Here is a 21,156-nt window from a genome sequence, read left to right on the forward strand (position 1 = left end):
TTGGGATTCTCTCCCAATTAGTTTTTTTAAAAAAAAAACCCACAAAGAAACCAAAAAGAGCAGTAGTTCACAAAGGCAGCAACAATAGAGAACTCTGATTTTCCATTACTTAATATAACATAATGAAGTGCTGCTTTTGGTTTTGTCAAAACTTTGATGGAAAAAAAACAAACAACTGAAGCTGCCTGTTTAGGCTTACTTAATATCAAAGCCTGCTGCAGGGCTTCCAGCTAGCTACAAGCAACACCTAATTCAATTTTTTAAATGATGTGAAGTAAGGAAATGCCATTCTTAACCCATTGCAATTAAGTGTATGCAGACAAGAAAAGGACTGGGAGGGAAGGGAGGATGATATTCAGCAAAATTAAGCTGTTGCTTGTGATTGCTGGTTTTGACAACAGGAAGAAGCACAAGTAACTCCTCTCTGAAATCCTCAAACTGTTCCCCAGTTCTTTCCCTGTCTTTTGCAAGGGCAGCCATATAAGGCAGATAAAAGGGAGGGACCTTGCTTTATTCAGGGTGGGACTTGATAAGTTGAGGGCAGAGTTAGGCAGCAGCTTCTTTCCCTACACCTACCCAGGGAGCCTGCTGTGTGAAGCTGAGGGAGCAGCAAAGAGGAATAGAAGGACAAGAGAAAGTAGGTACTGTTTGCCAGCTGGTTTCAGGTTTTTCTGTGCTTTATGGCTGACTGTGTGGGATCCCCTGTTTTGATTAAGCAGGCTAGCAAATGTGTTTCAAGTAGCTTTGTTTGTAGCTGGTGGGTAGCCAACCTTTGCTACAAGCACTTCCATAGGTAGCTTCAGCACCCGAAAATGAATGATGTGGAGGAAGTGTACTTTGATAGGTGTTTCTTATGTTCGTAGTGTAGATGGGCTTGGATGAAGGGCTCTGTTTTAACTTTATTGTTTGGTCTCTACAGCTTTTCAGTGTTACGAGAACTGATGAGGGAAAGGAATTATTTCTCTATCTGCTATAGGACTAATGTAGAAATGCATCAGTCCACCTCACCATGACCATGTTAAGAAATGAGTACATTGTAACAAGTCTACTAGTCCATACAAATATTTTGTGGAATAATTAGAGGGCTCTCTTCAGATATACTGCAGTGGTAGTTCATCCGCTACATGCGAGGATCTTTAAGTAACAGCAAAAAATAAGCTTTATTTAGAAAGAAGAAGTAAATGCTGAAATTCTCCCTCTCTGAATTATGCTGTTCTGCTGAGGCTAAAGTAACTCAAAATGTGGGTGTGAGTCTCTTCTGACGGAGGAGCAGTCAGATGCAACTCCTGGGTAAGTGAGATTTATGCTGTGGATAACACAGTACATGACAATATGACATTACAGACATAATTTTGACTAACATCAGCAATACTTTGAAGCTAAAGTCACCTCTCATGATACTTTTAATGTTCTCATATTTTCATGGTAGTGTGTAAGAAATGAGGCAGTACAAAAAATGACACTTCAGAAAGACAGCTGCTCTCAGTTCCACAAAATGATTAATATTGCTATGTATCTGTGTATTAGCAGCAATTTAAGTCTGCCCATAAAATATCTAATGATCTATAAAAGCCTTAATTTCTATTCTATTTTTTTTGTAGGTACTTGCTTGAGAGTAGGAAAGTTAGCAGCAAACATGAAATGGCTTGAAGAAAACAAATCAGGCCAGGAGTCTTTGACCTTCTCCCCTGTAACAATATTAACCTCCCAGGGGCAATTATCATTAATGGCATCCTCCTTTTTACACTACAGATAAATTGTTCCTCAGTACCCTTGACTGCAAGATCAGATCCCATGAGGTGACTGGAATAATTTATTCAAGTCTTAAAAATCTTTGTGTAACATCAATGCTCTAGAGAAGATCTCTTGAGGTGTAGGTGCTGAAGTTCAAAACCTCAAACAGGCAACAGCAAGTTTATCAACTTCAGGAAGTCTTCAAAGTTGCATTTCTAATCAGGACACTTTCAGCTTAAAATAATACGTAGGATCAGCTCTCAAGACAACTCTGCTGCTGTGCTAGTGTTGCACTATTTAAATAGTTTTAGGCTTCCTTCTTAACAAATGTAACTTTGAATCATAATTTTCTTTTATCCTCCACAAGTCTTAACCTCTCTCCTTTCCCAGCCTCCTGTTACTTCTGGTGCCTAGCATGTGTCATTGTCTAATACATTTCTCTGATTTAATTTCAGAGGCTGTGAGTGACAGCAGGTGACAGGCTGACAGTTCACACTTGTGTCACAGAGAAGCTCCGTGATAATAGCAGAAAGTCATCTTATCAGCTGCTGGAGAACACCGTGGGCAGGGAGGACTTACAATACTTTCTTTATGATTTTAAATATTAAACAGGATTAGTAATACCTGAGTGTTGATACAGAATGTCCTGTGATAGCAGAGACACTGCTGGGCACCCAGGGTATAACCGCAGTGGACAGGTTCGAGGCTCCACTTCCCGGCTTAGCAGTCCAAATGGAAATAGGAAATCCGCAGCATTGCTGGAAGTCCAGGGGAGCCTAAGCAATATGCAGTATTCTTCTGTGGCACTGGATTCAGAAACCCTGGTGAATAACGGATCTGGGATTCCCCGTAAACCTGAGAAAGGCACAAATACTGCAGCCTTGACAGAAAGCGAAGTCCGCAGAGCCTGTACAACAAAATGTTTCCATAGCCATTATCTAACTAAAACTAGTACGCAGGGAGATGTCTACAACTTCCTGGAGAGGCCCAGTGGATGGAAGTGTTTTATCTATCATTTTACTGTGTAAGTACCTACATTTTCACGTAATCTGTCTGCTTAATCAGCCAGAAATCATAGTACCTGAGCTCCCAGGCTGAAAATCTGTTGTATGAGTAATCCCATTGAAAGCAATGGAGAAGCCATTTTCTCAAAGGATCAGCCGCTGTGTCCGTTAACATTTCCAGAGGAGGGCTTTTTATCCTTCACTCGATATTTGTCTTCAAAGACAGACACTCCATATTTGATATTTCTAAGGGGAAGTCCTATATGCTCATGAAAGTTTTTATTGCTGCCTTAGCTGCTTTACATTGTTCCACCTTCAGACACTGCAGTCTTTAGCATGAGTTGTGGAAGCTTCAGCTGCAATCAGCTATGTCACTTCTTAGAAGTCCATTTTGCTGATGCTGAAGTAGCAAACCAAGTAATTTCTTGGACAAGCATATAATCATAACATGACTAATTTGAATTCATTTACAGTCATGAACACAAGTACAAATTTAGCAAAAAATTTTTCATTATGCCACGTATGTAGTGCATGCAAGGAGGAAATTAAGGCTTACATTTACCCTTGTAAAACAGTGTTTAATATATTGGTACTGCTGCTACTGTTTTCTCTGAGCTGCTTACGGTATCTGTCAAGTTTAGCAGGACCTCAATTACTATTTTGAATGCTGCTTAAAAGACTCGTAATTTGTCATCATAGCTGCAGAAAGGGTCCAATTGTGCCCTCGCTGAGGCAAGAAGTTTTGCTGGTTATAGTGAATGCAAATAGAGCCAACAGTCTTTGCTTTTATTGTAAAATTAGCATATGTCCTGAAGAAATAGTTTTGAAATTATTCTGTTTGTCTCAGGTGAATTTTTCTATGGCCTGGCTGTGTTTTGGAAAAAATATTATCGGTTACTGCAGTCAGGAACTGCTTAGTGAAAGATATGGTAATTATAAGAATGATTCATAATGCTTCTATCTCGCGTAAACTAGATGGTTTTACTAATATTTGCTTCCTTTCATCCCTCAAAATCATATATGGATTTTTTAAAAATGATTTTTTGATTCATGAAATTTTGCCAAGTAAAGGGATAGGGCCTCTTTCATGCTTATAGCATATAGTAATTCCTAAGGCTTAAACAGATGTAACTTGTGTAGATTAAAAAAAATGTGAATAGTTATGATTTAAGCCTATTTGAGGTTAGGACCTATTAATCTTGCTAAAATGCATTTGTTTCATCTGTGTTGCTTTTATCTCAGACTAAGTTTGACCTTTAAGCAATGAGTATTTAAATTAAAAAAAACCAATTCTATATATATACACACACCTGCCATACTAGAAAACTAGAGAAAATATTAGTATTACTAACAGAAAACTTTTTTTTTTTAACAGTACAAGGGTTCCTAACTTAAATGAAAGAATGTGTAAACTGACCTCTTTTTATAAGTTTTTATAAGTTATTGAAAGCAAAATTTTTAACATAGTTTTTGGCCAGCATTTTGTCCTAAGAATATATTTGTCCTAATAATTATCCCACGAATTACATGATGTGTTCATTTATATAACAAGTTTCTGTTTTGGAAAGAACATACTATACAACATTAAGTATCATTTAAGTTAAATATTGTTAAAGCAACTAAGTCCTAATCTAAAATATAATTAACTTTATCATGAAGTCAAGCTGTAATTTGTTTTTTAAAAAGTTTCCTACGTTATATCTGTGGGTTTGGGGTAATTTGTATAGAGCTGATCTGATGACAATTTTCATAACAAATCCAATCTTCCAAGTATGTAGCTGATATTTGTGTAGCCTGGCAGAGCTGGATGTGCAGCGTCCCTTCATTGTCCTTTTGTCCTTCATATGCCACAAAGATCACATAACTCATATACACACTTGCGGGAGGTTTCTATCCAAGAGGGACTGGAGTCCTGATCTGGAGCTGGTTCTGCTAGAAAACCTAACTCTCAAGAAAACAGGCCAGGCGAGGGAACAGCAAGTGCTCCAGGAGGTAACCTTCCTCCTGCATTCTGAAATTACCAAGATACTCTTGTCTCATGAAACATCTGTAGTGTGCCTGATACTTCAAGTGTCTTTTAAGGGAGTAAACTTAAGGAACTCTATAATGTTTGTTTGAAAAGGGAATTATTTTTGCCTAATTAAATCTAGAATGAATGTTATTTCAGTGGAGTTATTCAAGGCTGAAATAGTGGTTTCAAAACAAAATGTTTGAAGCGGTGAGTGTGTTTGCTTGAGAATTCTCCCTCCCAGTCCTGAAAATGTTTTCACTTAGGTAATTTTCATCCTTACTGGAAATACTGTGAAATATTTAACTGTGAAATACTTAACTCCTGAAATCCCCAAGAGCAGGGTAGAGGACAAGTTAGAAAGGGGTGAGGGCTTCAGAAACAGCTGTAGCATGCAATAGCAATACATTGACCCTAACAAACCAGTTCTTGTGGCTATGGAAGATCCTCAAGGTATTGGATATCAATATATGTTAGAGTCCAGCTGTTTGCCATAAGGTCCTCAGTCCAGAAAAACAAGTGTGTGCCTGGCTTGAATTTTATTTCTAAACTCAACTATGCACTTGTTTAAATCACACCCACATGTCAATATATTAGGATATAATCCTCATATTTTATCTTTTGAATAAGTAGTACAATATGTATTGGTGATGAGTTATGTATAGTAATGAAGTTACTTGGCAAATCCACACATTTAAATCGTTTAGTTGTAAGTGGAACCTTATTTGTGTGATGAGTTTACATTTATGAAACATACATATGTTTAATTACAACTGGAATGGCTCAATTATAGTCTAGAATATTGTTTTCATTTGGCTAAAATATTTATTGTGTTCGCGTACATGTGAACGGAACGGGAGAGGTGAAGCCAGACAGTTTTCCTGATAACAAGGTTATTGACCCCCATTTAGACACTAGGTAGCAGTGATCATAAACCAAAACCAGAATCCAATGTCTGTACTCAAAGTGCCAGGATGTAATTTTGGTGGGGAATGTTACGCTGCCAAGTCTTTGCAGACCACTTTTGCCATAGGCAAAGGATAGAGGCGGTCTGGCTTTTCTGCCATGTTTGCAGAGGCACAGAACCAGAAGTAGGAAGGTGCAACTCCAACTCAAGCCTATTGAAAGAAAAGGATCGCTATATGTGCACCCGTGTGCACTCACACACACAAATGGTGACTGATAATAGGAGAGCAGTATGGTTTCACTTGTGTTCAGGGAGAAGAGGTAACTGCTTGCTGTCATGTGTTAATTTGTTCTGAGTGTGAGTGATGGAGGCCACCTTGTGTCAGCCTAAGGCTGTGTCTGCTGCACAGGGGAGCCCTGTGCTGCACAGCTGCACCGGCTCAGGTCCCAAACAACTGAGTTTGTACTGAGTCTAGCTGGCCATGTAGCTCAGCAAGCAAGGAGGATCCATAGTACCTTTTCCCCTCAGATACACCCTGTTTTTACTCACCGCAGTCCAACCTCCTTTTCCTATGTTTTCCATTTCTCTGGAACATCCAACGACTTCTAATTTTGGTCTTTTCAGCTGCTCCTGGCTGGGTAGCTGGCTTTTTATTTAAAAGCCAGAAGCTTAGGGAGAACCTGGGTGGGTAGTGCTTGGATTAAGAAGTGAGGAAGCAGAACAAATGGCTACACTGAGTCTGGTGAAACAGGGACAGAGGAGAACCTGGGACCAAGAGACAGGAGGCTAGATTGGGTTGTCATAGCAACCGAGACTGGTGCCAGTGATGCTGAAACTGGAGGAAAAGCAATACAGGAGCAGCCTAGCTCAAGAACAAATTGAAGCAGTCTTAAGCATGAAGGACAATGAAACAAGGACTTGGAGCTTTTGGAGATCAGAAGGCTGGATAGGCACAAGGAGCTGGAACTGCAGGATAGCTGTAAATGGTCAAGAAGCTCAGAGAGGGCTACTGGGAAGAAGAAGGGGTAGGAGATGACAGCTGGAAGCTAGGCGAAAGAGGGAGTGGAATTCATGACAGGAGAAGGAACCTTTCACCCGTAGGCAACTGGTTTGAATCTCATCCAAGTCAACAGTGAAGAAGTAATGACTGTAGGGAGATACAAAAGGAGCTGTTGGTCTCAGTCCAGTTCTTAGTGAACGGATGTCAGCATCACTGCTGGACTTAGCGCAGCTGGAAGGCTTGCTGGCAGTCAGCAGAGAAACCACAGGCTGGTTGAAAAGGGAGGCAAGTCTAAGGCAAGAGGGAGGCCCATGAGAGGGACTCTTAAATTGTGTTCTCAGGCCTGCCACTTTCTTGTCCTGTAACACTGTGAAAGTATAAGTGAGAACTTCTAGCTGTTCCAGGTTATTTTGTGCTGGTTTGGCCACTTGTTAAATGAGTGTTAGTCCTTGTTCTCATTTAAAAGTTAGACCAATTTTTATACCCCATAACTTCCCATGGGATGAGGTGAGCCAATCTAATGGCCCATTGCTAGCAGACCATGTCCAGTTCTGCTCGCCTTATCTGCCTTATCCACTCAGCTTGCTCTTCCCAGCTCTACTTGTCCTTGGATATCCTTGGATCACAGAGCCAGTTCAACTTATGAAGCCAGCAGAAACCTAGCCCAGTAGGAAAAAGTGGATGGTCTTCCATCAGGTTAGTAATACACATTCAGCATTTATTGCTGTCTTAGCACTCCTAGTGGAGCAGTGAAGCATTGGAACAGGCTGCCCAGAGAGGTGGGGGCATCAAACACCTCCAGGGATGGTAAAAAATGTGTAGACATGGCACTTCGGGACATGGTTTAGGAGGCATGGTGGTGTTGGGTTGATGGTTGGACTTGATCATAAAGATCTCTTCCAATCTTAATGATTCTATGACTCTATAATCACCTGTTAAGTTTAATATAAAATAGTATGGAATAATTGCAAAGTAACAGTGTAAATCATCTGGTGAGTACTACAGACCACCTGGTTTGACCACAAAACATTTCACAAACGCAGAGTTTGCCTAGCAACAAATTCTGCTCTCCACGTTCCTTTATGATTTATGGGGAAACAACTCCTCCAAATGGTGACTCAGAGAGAATAATGGCTATTGCTCTGAATCATTCCTAGAGGATACTGTCTCTCTCTCTGACTGCACGGGAAAGATAAGGAGAATGTCATCCTTAGAGTAAGGCTTCGCAAGACCTGACATAATAGTTTACCATACCCAAAGGGTAAGGTTCCCTCTTCCACCTACCCTTACCTTCTCGCCTGGCCACAGATTTCTCCTGCATAATATATGCTGCTTCTGGCACTCACTGTAGCCCTCCTAAGCTAAGTCAGCTCACTGTAATGGCAGAAATCTAGCCCAGCAAGAAAGTGAGTAGCTTTTGATATCTTAAGGAGTTACATCATGTCAGCAAATGGTTTGATGGTGCTGGAACCAGTACTTACCAGTTGGCCAAGACTGGGATGGGATGAGGGAGAGGTCTCCTTTTTGCCACCAGAGAACTGTGGTGTTGGCTCAGTTGCATATGAAAACACATCCTAAGTTTTCTTTGTTACACCTCTTCTCCTTCATGCTGACTCCCACAGCTTCTTTGTAGAGAGGCACACATGCACACGCACACACATACTTCTTCCTGGCAGCTTGTTGAAAAGAACTCATGTAAGGAATTGCTACTGAGTAATTTAAAAGTGCACGCTCCTTACAAAAATATGAACAATATCAATAATGTTGCTAACTTATAACTTTGGGAGGAAAGCACAGAAGATCAGGAACGTGTTTGTAAAATAGTGGCTGGCCAGCTAAGAGGTTTTTTTCCTTTAGAAAATATTCTATATACCAAAGGCTATGTCACCATGAATAATACAAAAAGAAGGGGGTTCAGATTATTGGGCAAATTAAAAATTGCAATTTTCTCTTATTCTTGTTTGTCTTCAAACTTTGCTTTCTTGATTATTTTTTTTTATTACTTCCCTCAACTTCATGTAAGAAATGCTGTCATCGTGTTCTGTTAATGCAATTGAAGAAGAGCCACCATTCTGGCTGATATTCCATTTTTGTTTGGCATTCAACTGCTGCTGATGTAAAGAACATTAAAAGGCAAAAATATAAGGGTCTAGTGGTTCCTTTTAATGACTGTGGGGCACTTGCCTGCATATGTTCTGGTTCTTCGAGTATAGCAGCTCTCAGTTAGTGAAACTAAATATGTATAGCAAGTAAGTTAGTGTTCTGCTTCTGTTTTTATGTATAAATGGAGCCTATAGCCCATTATTTAAAACTGTTTATCTCAAAGGAACCGTCAAATTGCCGTTTCTGTCCTTCCCACAATTACCTCTGGAATGCGAGCATATATTTTGCTTTTTCTAATGATGTGATTGTAATATGGCCAACATGAGCAACAACTGAAGTTCAGAGAAATTATAAGCATATGACTGCTTTTGAGATTCTGGTTTTGACCTTGATGTCAAAGCTTAAGTCTGGACATGGTGTGCTTTCATAAGGGTAAGTTAGGGCTTTTTATTATTACTATTATTGTGTTCAGGGTGTGTCATGCTAGCATAACAGTTACTTATTTGGACTTTTTATACAGAAATTGAACCAACAAGTTTTCGAATTCAAAACGACAGTAGCTACTTTTCATGTATATACTAGCTATAGACAGCTGTACTCAGCTGATGTTTTGTCTATGATGATAAACTTCAGATACCAAAAGATGAGCAGTATTAAAGGGAAGAAACTCAAGGGAATGGACACAAGTTGCTCTTGGGGAGGTTCCGATTGGACACGAGAGGGAAATTTTTCACAGTGAGAACAGTCAACCACTGGAATAATCTCCCCAGGGAAGTGGTTGACTCGGCCACACTGAACTCTTTCAAGAGTTGGCTGGACAGGGTGCTGGGCCATCTTGTCTAGACTGTGCTCTTCCTAGAAAGGTTGGACTAGATGATCCCAGGGGTCCCTTCCAACCTGTGATTCTGTGATTCTTACTGCTTACGTTTGCATGTTCAACAAGATGATATGGTAGAATGGTTTAAGTTGCTAGTGGAGGTGCACTAATATTAAACAGAATTATCTTTAGGATTCGGTAAAGTCCTAAGATTGGGCTGTTCTAAAAATACTTGGGGACAGTTATAAATTTTTAGGCTCTTTTCCTAAGGAAATGAGGTTTATGCAACCACACTGTCTGAGCGCGTCTGTCTGAAAGTGCCTTACTAAAAACTTTTGAGCCAGCTGGCAAATTCCAACTAATATTGACAGAGGATGAGACATGTCAGAGATATTAAGTTTCTTCATGTTTTGTTAAAATAAGCATTTTGGTAGAGGAGAGACAAATGAATAACCGTAAAGATGAAAACAATTCACTTAGAGCTCAATTAGGTTGTTTGGCACCAAAGAGTCTTTTCAGGAGAGAGATATTACAAAAGTTCCTGAGAAGAACTTTGATCTGAGCATACTTCACTTTAGGCACAAAATAACCTAACCACAGGGCACAAAGCCACAGGCTACGTAAGTTTTATTTTCATTTTTTGAAATATTGATGACTTTTTCCGTCATAAATTAAATCCATCTTATTCTTGAAGCTCAATTTTCTAATAGGCTGTGCAATGAGTATGCGTTAATGTCCCCACAGGCTAATGTTGTTTCTATAGCGAAACCATTTGTTTCCACAGTGAAAAAAAACACTGTAGTATGGTGTTGATATGGTGCTGTTGGTGGAATTTGGTTACACTTTTGTGGAAAAATGCTCTGTTTTTAGAGAAACCAGCAAAATAAAAAGATACTCCTTGCTGTTAACATCACAATTGCTCATTAACCTGCGAACTCCACATGGTGTTAATTTCAAGAAGAAAAGTGTTTCAGATGTCTTCATGATAATCAAGCTGGCATTAACTTATTACTGGATGTATTTGCACAGCATCATTATATGCATTTATTCTTTCCTTTTTTTTTTGGAACTGAATCTAAGAAACATTAATTAACGTGAGTACTACAGAGAAGTTGATATTACTTTGTAAATGGTGGTAGTAATTTCCTGTCCCTGTGGAGATGTGTCACAGATCTCATGCTGAAACCTACTGACTTTTTTTTTTTGTCTCACAGTCAAGCTTGATGATAAACGTATCAGAATCATGAACACTGACATAAAGTCACGATGATGAACTGTTTAGTCAACATTTAAAGAACTGGTTAGGTCTCTTCTAGAAAGTCTTAGTGATCAGAATAAAAATGGAAGCTTGATTCTTGTGCCCGGGGAAGGACAGGACGTCCAGACATTCTGGTAACAAGTTATATGGAGATAAGGGCAAGACAGACAAACATAGCAGCACAGATGTTAGTGGAAGATACAGGCACCCAATTGAATTGGGTAGGTTAAATCCTAGGAATGGCAGGGCACTGAAAAAAGGTTTCTGTAAGATCAGTGCTTCTGTCAATTGTAATGGATGCATGAATGTAATTTGTCAGTTCTGGACTAGTGCCAACTAAACTCAGAGAAAAGGCAAAATCCAAATCTTAGTGCGCTTTAAAGAGCAGCAAATATGTTATGCTGTCAAATGCTTTGAAAATGTGAAGTGCTCATTACTAACAGGAGCTGTGGATGCTTTAGAAGTAACATAGCTTTAGGCAGTTGATTCAGAAAGCTGAGGTGAAGTGGGAGATACTTTTGTATGATGCGTGGCTCATGCGGTGATTCGAACAGCCTTGGTATTAGCTATTGATTCAAACTGGTTTACAATAATTTATACGTATGCAGGTGAAAGGTCTCAAGAAAAATATAGAATAGTAGTGTGTGTTTATAAATTATTGTTTTAATTTTCTAGGTGTTGTAGAAATATTATCTAGTTACTCCTGATTGGATCCAGCTGGACAATTTCATGCTGTATGCAATTGGGCTATCAGGCATTTCTGGATGCAACCTGGAATGAGGCAAAGAAAAAACTGAAAACAGATATCTTCAGTATACCCATGTTATAGGTGGAATTTTCCTTTGGATGAAGGCTTCAAATCCCTGAAAATATTTTATTCTGAGGCAAAACAGAAAGTCAGATATGCCCAAACTCCCTGCCAGGCAGGCTGCCTGTTAGTAGAGTCAAAAGCTAGCCAAGCTTCCCATTAAAACCTGTCTGATCTCCTTCTCCAGTTCTGCTGAAACCAACACATTCCCAGACGACTTTCTAATTTTAACATATTGGTATTTTCAACAGAAAAAATGTTCCTTTACCAAAATTTCCAACCAACTCTAATTTGTGTATGATCACATATGTATAAGTGCAAGACCTTTCGATGAAACATCAAGCTTCAGAAGCCTGGAAGTAGATCTATGAGAGAACTGAGGAACACCAAAACTTGCCTACAGAGACACATGGACAACCTTCTTTTTATGACTTAGTCAGAAACTCCTTTGGATAACAAAAATATGTAAGCACCAGGAATGAGGTTTTATTCAGACTTGCAGGAATGTTTTATAGAAGCACATGGCTATTCAGCATAAAACAGTATAATCCCATTTAGAAGAAAGTGAAGTGCTTCATGCACTCAGGAATGAGAATATCTTGCACTTTTACAGCACAAAAAAAATGAAATGGTCTCCTTAATTTTCCTGCCACAAAATGACCACTTAAAATAAAAAGCAACCCATGCTTCTGGAGCCCCTCAAAGAACTCTGCTGGCTAAACTCATTTGTTCTCCCTAACAACAGGCTGTCTTAAAGCTATCAGTCTCTGCTGGACAACTCTGAGGTCTATCATCAAGAAAAAAGCTGAAGCTCCAATGCATATAGTTGAACATAGATTTATTTGGACATCTCTTTTTCTTGTAATTTAACTCCAGCTGAAGCAATTGGATTTATTCTGTCCTAGTGTGTTAGTAGAACAGAACATTTTGGCTTCACATCTTGTTGGAGCAAACAGTAAATAGGATAAAAAATTATCAAAGAAATAATAAAAGAGGTTTAGGGTATAATTTAAACTGGAGACTTATATAAGCCATTTACAATTATCTAGCTGGAAGGATTTCATACAGTTAAGTAAGTCACAGCAACTCAGTTTTGATGAAGAAGCACAGCATGGAAAAGACATGCCTGGTTTTGTTAAAAACATTGGTGACCCATGATCAAGGCATCTAAATACTACAGAGCACATGTTTCAATAGCTTGCCTATAATTTTGTTGATTTTCTTTCACTATGGAGCTCACATTTTTCAAAAAATGTTTTCTTCTCTAAATGGAACTTTGCAGAGTCAATTAAGTTTGGCAAGCCCAAAAGGCCACGAAGCTACTATTTTGTATCTGGTTGCCAAGGAGTATATCTCTGTCTAGCAGTCTATAAGTTTTTCCTCTCCTCACCCATCCCTTTGTTGTTCAGGAGATAACATTCCCACAAGCATCTCATTTATCAACAATTCAAGTACGCTTATCTGCATTAGATAAACACAAAAAAACACATACACAGTCTTTGCTAGAAATGGCATTATTTGATGCAAAACGTAAAGCTTAATGAAAGCTTTAAGAGCTTTCATTAGGCTGGTCTTCATGGAAAATGAGATTATTATAGCACAACCTTGAAAGAGTTCACCCTTGGTAAAGTACTTGACATCATTTTGCTCTCAGTGTTGTAGTTAACTTACTAGTTCCAAGTGCTTGTAGGCTTCAGTAGAGCATGCTCATGGCCAATTAATCTGTTAAACAGAATTTGTCCCTGGCTACAATAACAAAAGAGACATGTTACAGTTGCACTAGCTACTCTCCAAAATGAAGCAATGTTTAGGAAGATCAGGACACAGAGAGGCACTTATTTGTAACCTTTAACCCTGGTTGATCAACTGTCCAATGCACCAGTACTGCCTAGTTAAATTTGTTAACGCATGAAACAGATTTAAGGATGATAGTTTAAAAACATTGATGAAAAAGCAGTTGAATTTTTTGTGTGTGCATGAGGCTAAAGGAATTTAAGAGAAATCAAGAAATACTAAAATTTAATGTACATTAGTAAGATCTCCTTGGGAAAGCATGGCACCTCCATCTTCTGTTGGTGTGAACTGTGTTAAGTGAGGATCCAAAACCAAATGAGAAATGCTAACATAATCCTCTTTCCTCTGATAAGCAAAACTTTTTTTTCTTATTTTTAAAGAGAGAGCAAGGAAAAGTCTGCAAATAGGTGATGGGGGTAAGTTTCTGTCTTCAGAGAAGTAAAAAATGGAAGGAGAAGAAAGGCAGATGTTTTGAGAGGAAATACTTCTCTATTTTTAGCAGCTATATATATGGTAGAAAAGGAAGACAGTATTTGCTGAAATAATAGCTCAAACTATGGCTTGACATCCTCAGGAATCACAGGAAGACTCAAAGAGGACTACAAAATACCAGAAAGTAACACCTCAGTTCTTTTAGGATAGGAAAGAGTAGACCAACTCTATTAGTTGGTAATTATTTATGTCTCCTCCTTATCAGGTCCTTCTGTTTAGGAACTGAACAGCCTCCAACAAGTGAGACTGTTCTCTGTTGATGTAAATAACTACTTGCAAGCAAGTAAACAGTCGCAACCTGCATTCACCCCCTTGCAGCACAGGGAACTGCCCTTTGCAGGAGAGAGCATGGATATAACAGGGAACATGAGAAAGCCAAACTGGCAGCTGGTGGAAAAAGGGAAATTGTCACATGACAAGCTTTAAATACCTTCACCCAAGCCAATGATGTTAAACTCACACCCATCCACTTACCCTACCTATAAGTATCCCAGAAATCTAATCAGAAATATTTAGGGAGACCCAGGATCTAGTTATTACTTGTTGACAAGTTAACAGTGGTAGACTTTGCCATTGCATTTTGAGGAACAGCTTGTTTCTCAAACCAAAACTTGATGTGAGACCTAAAGAAAAAACAGTGGTATTTAGTGGTGAGTCTTTCTAAAGGTTTGTATGTGGTACTACATAGTCAACTGTTGTTTTGCTCTTTATAGGGAATTTGGCGCTCACCCAAGGTTTTTTTTTCTTCAGTACGTTTAAAAAGGTCATTGATTAGAGCTATGTTTAGCATCCCAGAGGCTGTTAGGAAAAATCTGTAAGGAGGTTTCCTGATTGCCTAACAGGCAACAGACCTGTAGCTTGTTGGATTCTGCAGATCAGTTGGCAATTAACTAAGCCATTTATCTTTAAGGTTAGACTTGTCAAAACTAACCTACATTCTGGTGCGCGGCTCAATGACAGAGAGAGTAACCTTAAAAAAATATGAAGGCAGCACATGCTGACTGCTGTTTTAAAGATATCAGAGGGAGAAGGAAGTGCTGTTCCACTGTATTAGAGAAAAAGGTGCAAAAGGTTTGCTGTTTCTATGGGAGTGGATTTACTTGGGGTGCAGGGAGGACTTGACCTTTGTTTCCGCTACTTGTCTCCAGCACTTTTGTCATAACACAGATACCACTTACCTATCTTAACCCCATGGCTTCTTTCCAACAGCCTGTGATGTGCACTGAGAGTATAAACAGCTCCACTGCTATGGCAGGGGCACCGCCAGCAGTGGCTAAATCCTGTCTCAGGGACTTCTGTGTAAACCATGGGTCCTGTGTGGCATCACAAGGGTCTCGGGTCCAGCCCTTTCCTGCCTTCCCCCTCCAGGACACACGTATCCAGTGAGAGGGGAGAGCGGTCTGAGCTCCTTCACACTGAGGTTGTGTCCACTCATGAACTGCTACCTGTGTTAAGTGAAAAGGAAATTTTATACTGTAAGATCACTGTCTGGAATAGTACCATTTTGGTTGTTGTATATGTTTTTATATCTACCTTAAAATGTTCCTCTTACTGTTGCTATCTTCTGTCTATCTGACTCTGGCTGATAATGCCAGAAACTATCCCTTAACTGTTTCAGGTTCAATTTCTAAACACTTCAAGTAAAGAATGGGAAGATCTACTTTCATGTTGGTTGTGAGGCATGGTAATTAGGTACTTGCCATTTCCTCTCACTTCAGCAGGCTTTTCTATCCTCATGGAGATGACAGACTGCAGCAGCCCACGGACTGTACAGCAAGATTATTGGAGTGTCGCAGGTCTAGGTCCTCTGTTTGGGATTGCTTGGAAAAAAGAAATGATGTGTTTGGAATGTCAAGCTTTGCTAGTGGGGGAGGTTTCGAGCATCTGGGGAGTTGTGATCAGAAAGGAGCTCTTGGTATTGGGAAGGCTTTGGTTTAAGACATCTCTTGCACTCAGAAGAGCCTGTTCTGGGACTCAAAACTGGATGGAATAATACAGTCATAGAGCCGGGAGGAAGCCGACAGAAAATTGCCACGTTAAGTGCATGCATGAGCAGTAGGACTGAGAGTCTTGGTTTGTTCACTACTTTCAGCTGATAGATAGTACTGGAAAGACAGAGCTTTTTACTGAGATTATCCACAGTAGAAAAAAATATTTGTTTCTGTATTCTGGATCTTCTGTGTAATAACTAATGCTGTATATGCCTACTGAACAATTCTTTTCTTCATGTTATTTTTGGAAAGAATGAAATGTAAATAAACTTGTACAGTATTTCCCAGTGATACCTGAAATGTAACAGACGATAAAATATAGTTTTTGTCAATGCAGAGTGGTTTGTTCCACACACAAAGGACTGTGGAACACAGCTGCAGAAATGGCACTGTTGCTGAAGCTATTCATTTCCATACAGTTAGGGATTATTTTTCAGGCTTGCATCCTGCTTTTCTCCTTTTCTCAAGCTAGTACCACTGAGGTCATGAAAGTCATCCTGCTATCATGTGAGTGCTGGCCCAGACTCTCTGTTTGCCCTGCAAAGAGCAAGGAGGAAGCTTATACTCTGCATAAGTATATGGTCTTGTGGGCTCCCTTAGCCCTCACTGTTGCTCTGTTCTGCCAGCTTTCCCTTCAACCTGATGTATAGCTCTGGCTCCTCTGTATGGTTTTGTGGGACAACAGGGGTGATACAAAGTGCAAGAAATGTGCTGGTCAGATGGTGGTAAGGAAGGTACAGAGCGGGATGCAGCTGCAGGCAGGTAGCAGCAGGAGATGTGGAGGGAGGTGCTAGGTGTAAAGAGAAACTCAAGAGTGGAAATGCTGCTTTGTTTAACATCTGACAAGATTGCACAGCTATTGGGCTGCAGGTTTCCTGAGCTGGTCTGTGAGGACATGTTGATCCAGGACACGGCAGCATATATGCACTCACTTTAAACTAGCTAGACCAGATACTGCTACCACAGCAGACCAGAAAGCACACATAGCATTTTAGGCAGCTAACCTGTGCTGAGGGACTCTGCGGTTCCCAGGCTAGCCAGTTCAAAGCAAGCCCAGGTGTACCTGGTTCAGCTCCAGTAACATTTGTGTAAACACACCCTGAGGTGAATTTGGGAAGTAATCACACATTACTTCCAGGGCACTGAGTGTACTAAGAGGCTGACCATAGCAAATAGAGTCTGTTGATGCACTCGGAGCCCTAAGAGCAATCGTCTTCTTGTCAAGATGTGTCCCTGCACTTTGCAAAGGTCTGGTTTTGGAGGGAGATTTGTAAAAAGCACTTGTTTTAGCTTCATGCATGTTGACTGCCGGTTTCCAGGAATACTAATCTGGTCCGTAGCCCTGCCAGTTGATGTGGTACTGAAGATTTCCACAAACTAATCTAGTAATCAAAATCTGCTTCCCATGTTGTTCTGGATGCGCTTGTACCATATGTGCAGGACAGGAATGGATTGCTGGGGGAAAGTGGGTGGTGAGGCATTAGCAGGAAGACCTAATATACTGGGTTCATCTTCATGGGTCATGGACCTCAGGGCAATTGGAGCCTGTTGGTGCCCTCAGACGCCTGATGTGTTCTTTCTGCTGTTTTGGGTTCTCTGTAGATTCAGATGGACAATGGCAATATGTAGTATATTATTTTTAAGGTTATGTTTTCAAGTGGAAGATTATGGGGCAGAGCTGAAGTCAGGAGCAAATTCTGCTGTCATGGAATCAGCATGTTTTACAGCTTCTGAAATAGTCATGGCAACCTACAGACAAAAGACTTATTAATTTTTAATTTTTTTGAACACGTCAGGAAGCCAACAGGTAATTATCACTTTTATCTTTTATGGTATATAAAAAATACACAGCATTTGATTTGAGTATGAGCTCTCATAAGCATGAAAATTGACCTTTGGATACAGAAAGCAATAAATGCCATCTGCTTTTCAAGATGCCTATACTAGTAAGAAGCTTAACTTTATTTTGATATATTTGAGTGTGTTTGTTTTCATCGCCCAAATTATGGACAAGTAATAACACTTTCAATGGTTCTATTTTGGGATTTTTACAGTTATTTTGTCTTGATATCCAAAATAAAAATCCAAACCTGTTTTACCTCTTTCTTAGTGTACTGATTCCTAGAATCAATATTATATTAACAGAATGGCGTTTAAATTTGATTATATATATCTTTATCTTTCACTGTTTTAACTCTAAAAACTCAAAAATAAGAGATAAAGAGCCCTTCAAGTGTTGTTAAATGTTTGTGATCCTTCAGTATCAATAAAAAATTCAAGGAATAAAATATGTTTTATTTGCAATATTAAATTCAATAACTTATCCTACAGTAATTTTTAGGAGTGATCACCATTTATGGTTATAACAGAAATTAAAGTAATGTAATTAAATTATTACCTGCAAGACAGGTTCCTGTTGTCTCTTGTTTGGCATCTGAAATGGTGTCCACAATTTGCCATCTCTGTAGAGAATAACCATTTTAGTTGCAAAACCTATGGAGATGAGAAAACACACCATGAACAGAAAAGAATCTTTATCATCAAAACAAGACAAAAGAAACACAAGAAAATATCAAGTGAGCAAAACCCCAATCAACAGCTTGAGGCACTTCAGTCAGATATTTTATTTTGCCATGACCCTTTTACACATTAGCTTCCCCCTGCAATCCTCCATCATAGCCCTTTGCCAGGAATTACCCTCCCTTAATATAGAGGAAAATACAGCACTCCAGTCCTTTGACCAACTGTATATTACATGCTTAGAAAGCTGTAAAAAGCATCAGATAATAGTTCTGAATGGAAATTCGTTACAGTGGGAACCCTTTCCTTGTGTATAAGCAGACCATCTTAAACAGGTTACAAAAACTAAAACTGGCATACCTCTTCCTTTTCCTTCTTGCCTTTTTTCCCATCATAATGAACTAAGAGCTGGACAGTGCCCAGCTGCTTTCTTCAGTCTGAGCCCCACCCTTAATTTCTTAAGAATCTTCTTAAGCCAGGCTTGATTTATAACATATTTGTCTGTCTCTCACGCCGCAAAATATTCTCATTTTGAATGAATAATCAATCACATGTTAGCAGTCATGCAGTATTGGCAACACTGGGTCAGATTGTGGGATCCGTGCTTTCTCTCACTAATACATCAGGAAGCAAAATGGTCTTTAGGAGTCTGGGTGATCTGCTGGTAATATGTTCCCTAGTTCAGCTCAAGAGGTAGACATGCTGCAGTCACAGAGGTTTTTGTGTGAAGGAAAACCCATTCCTGCTGGGGCTACAACCTGTTCTAGAAATCCTTTAATCCAGTGGTAGCTAAAGAAGCAGTATTTTTATAAAGACTTCTGTAAGATTGCAATGTAAGGCTTTTCTCTCCTGTGTGTGTTTCTCTCCTTGTTTCTATTTTTTTTTATTAGAAAGGGTTAAATATACTCTTCAGATTAAAAAAAACCCAAACAACTAGATCCTTAAGTACTAATACAGTTGGTGTAGTCAATAATTAAAACAGCTGTTCAGCAAGAAAAACCTTAGACTAACCTACATTATGGTAAAATCACAGTTGTGAAAAGTGATATCTAGGTTTTGACATCTAATAGCGCAGATTCTACCAGGCTACCTAGGAAGAGGCTCCTCATTAATCCATGAGATATTTTGGAACTAGGAGGACACAATCAACCCCAGATCATGCCTTCACTTTTGTAGTATTTCGTTGTTACTCACTTAGGAAAACTGAATTCACCTTTGGTGTAATAAATAGCAGCTGCAGCCTAAAACAGCAGGTGAGCATTCAGTAAGCACAGTTTCGTATCTCACTGAAAGGCTTCAGTATAGGACAGTGGATTTAAAAACAATACTACAAAAGTACCTGTTTCAGTGCAATTTGAAAGCGTCATGTGGAAGCAGTAACACAATGTTACAGTGCAGAAAGGGGATCAGTGGAAGCAGTTAGTCCTCCCCTGCCTGGCGAGGAATGGTTGGATGCTGTCGGGGCTCTGTGGGGGCCAGCAGCTCTCCAGGGCCTGGGAAGCACGGGGGGCTCCCCAGGACCAGAAGGGCAGGACCTTGCAGCCAGAACCCATCGCACACCACCAGCCAGGGAGCAGGGCAGGACAAGGGGCAGCCAGGGCTGTCCCAGCCCCAGGCATCGGGCCTCTCCCTGGGGACTGGGACAGGCCGAGATCAGTGCCCACAGGACCTTGACAATTGTCTGGGTAATTATTAGCAGTTTTAAAATCTAGTAACACTTTTTTTTTACTCCCCACATAAATTGCCTAGCTGGAAAATAAATACGGTCTTCCCATCACATAAAAAGGAAAAATCACTGAGATTGGTTTAGGATTTACAACTGAGCACACTTGATGGCTGTATCTTTCAGCCAAGGTGGGCTCAATAAGAACTTTTTTTTTTTTAATAAAACACAGCTCTCTTCTGTGACAAACTACTTGCAAGTATTCTGCCACTGCAATTTCCTGCTGAGCTGTGCAACAGACTGATACCTGCAGCACGTGTCTCTAATTCCATACAAATTATTGTACAGTCTTCTTTTCTAAATCTATTGTTTCTGTGCCAGAGCTTTGTTGTGGTTAGAGATTACTGGAACAAGAACTTTACTATCAGGTCATGGGTTACTGGTTGATGAGGTGAACCGCTTTTGAACCAAGCTTTCTTATTTTTTGAGTTTTTTGGTTGGTTGGTGGGTTTTTTTGTTGTTTTTGCTGTTCTTGCTCTTGGTAATTGTGAGGAACTTGATGCCCTTTATTCACTCATTAGTTTATGGTTATCTTTGACTTTGTCCTCACTGCAACTTTATCTGTGCTCACCTTGTGTGAGCTGCCCTCATGCTTATGGTTCAGTTGCTTTTGACCCTGCTTAGCATGGCTTTTTATCACTTGGACAAAGAAACCACTCATTTCCTCATCATGGTGTTAATTGTTGTGCTTTCTGACATTCAGTCTGAAATATCAGGCTTTCTGACCTTACCCAACATTTCTGTGTCAGGCTTGTTATTCTTCCAGGTTCCAATAAACAGGCTGTAATAATTTCTTATTTTTTGGAATCAAGGTCAAGAGTCTCAACCCCATCTGCCTCTACTTTGAGCTGTCTTGGAATAACACTGTATGGTAGCCCAGTACTGCTTAGAGCTAATACCGTCCTTGCCTGCCTTGCTCTTAATGCCAGTCTCAAGTGTATCTTCACCGATAGCTTGAACTTTCATATGCTTTGTAGGTATCATTCTGTTGTGTCAT

At 39.7% G+C, this 21,156-nt stretch overlaps 1 protein-coding gene across 1 annotated transcript in view; it reads left to right on the forward strand.

Annotated features, from left to right (window-relative positions):
- Positions 1-553: 553 nt before the first annotated feature.
- The window catches only part of LOC142065609 (potassium voltage-gated channel subfamily KQT member 1-like), a 516,224-nt gene continuing 495,621 nt past the window's right edge, over positions 554-21,156 (forward strand). The window contains exons 1-2 of the mRNA XM_075111896.1: positions 554-641; positions 2,190-2,758. Coding sequence (XP_074967997.1) covers positions 2,376-2,758 — 383 coding nt within the window. The 5' untranslated portion in view covers positions 554-641; positions 2,190-2,375. The remainder of the gene's footprint in view (positions 642-2,189; positions 2,759-21,156) is intronic.

This window comes from Phalacrocorax aristotelis, chromosome 1 (assembly GCF_949628215.1).
Source record: "Phalacrocorax aristotelis chromosome 1, bGulAri2.1, whole genome shotgun sequence".
NCBI classification, from domain to species: domain Eukaryota; kingdom Metazoa; phylum Chordata; class Aves; order Suliformes; family Phalacrocoracidae; genus Phalacrocorax; species Phalacrocorax aristotelis.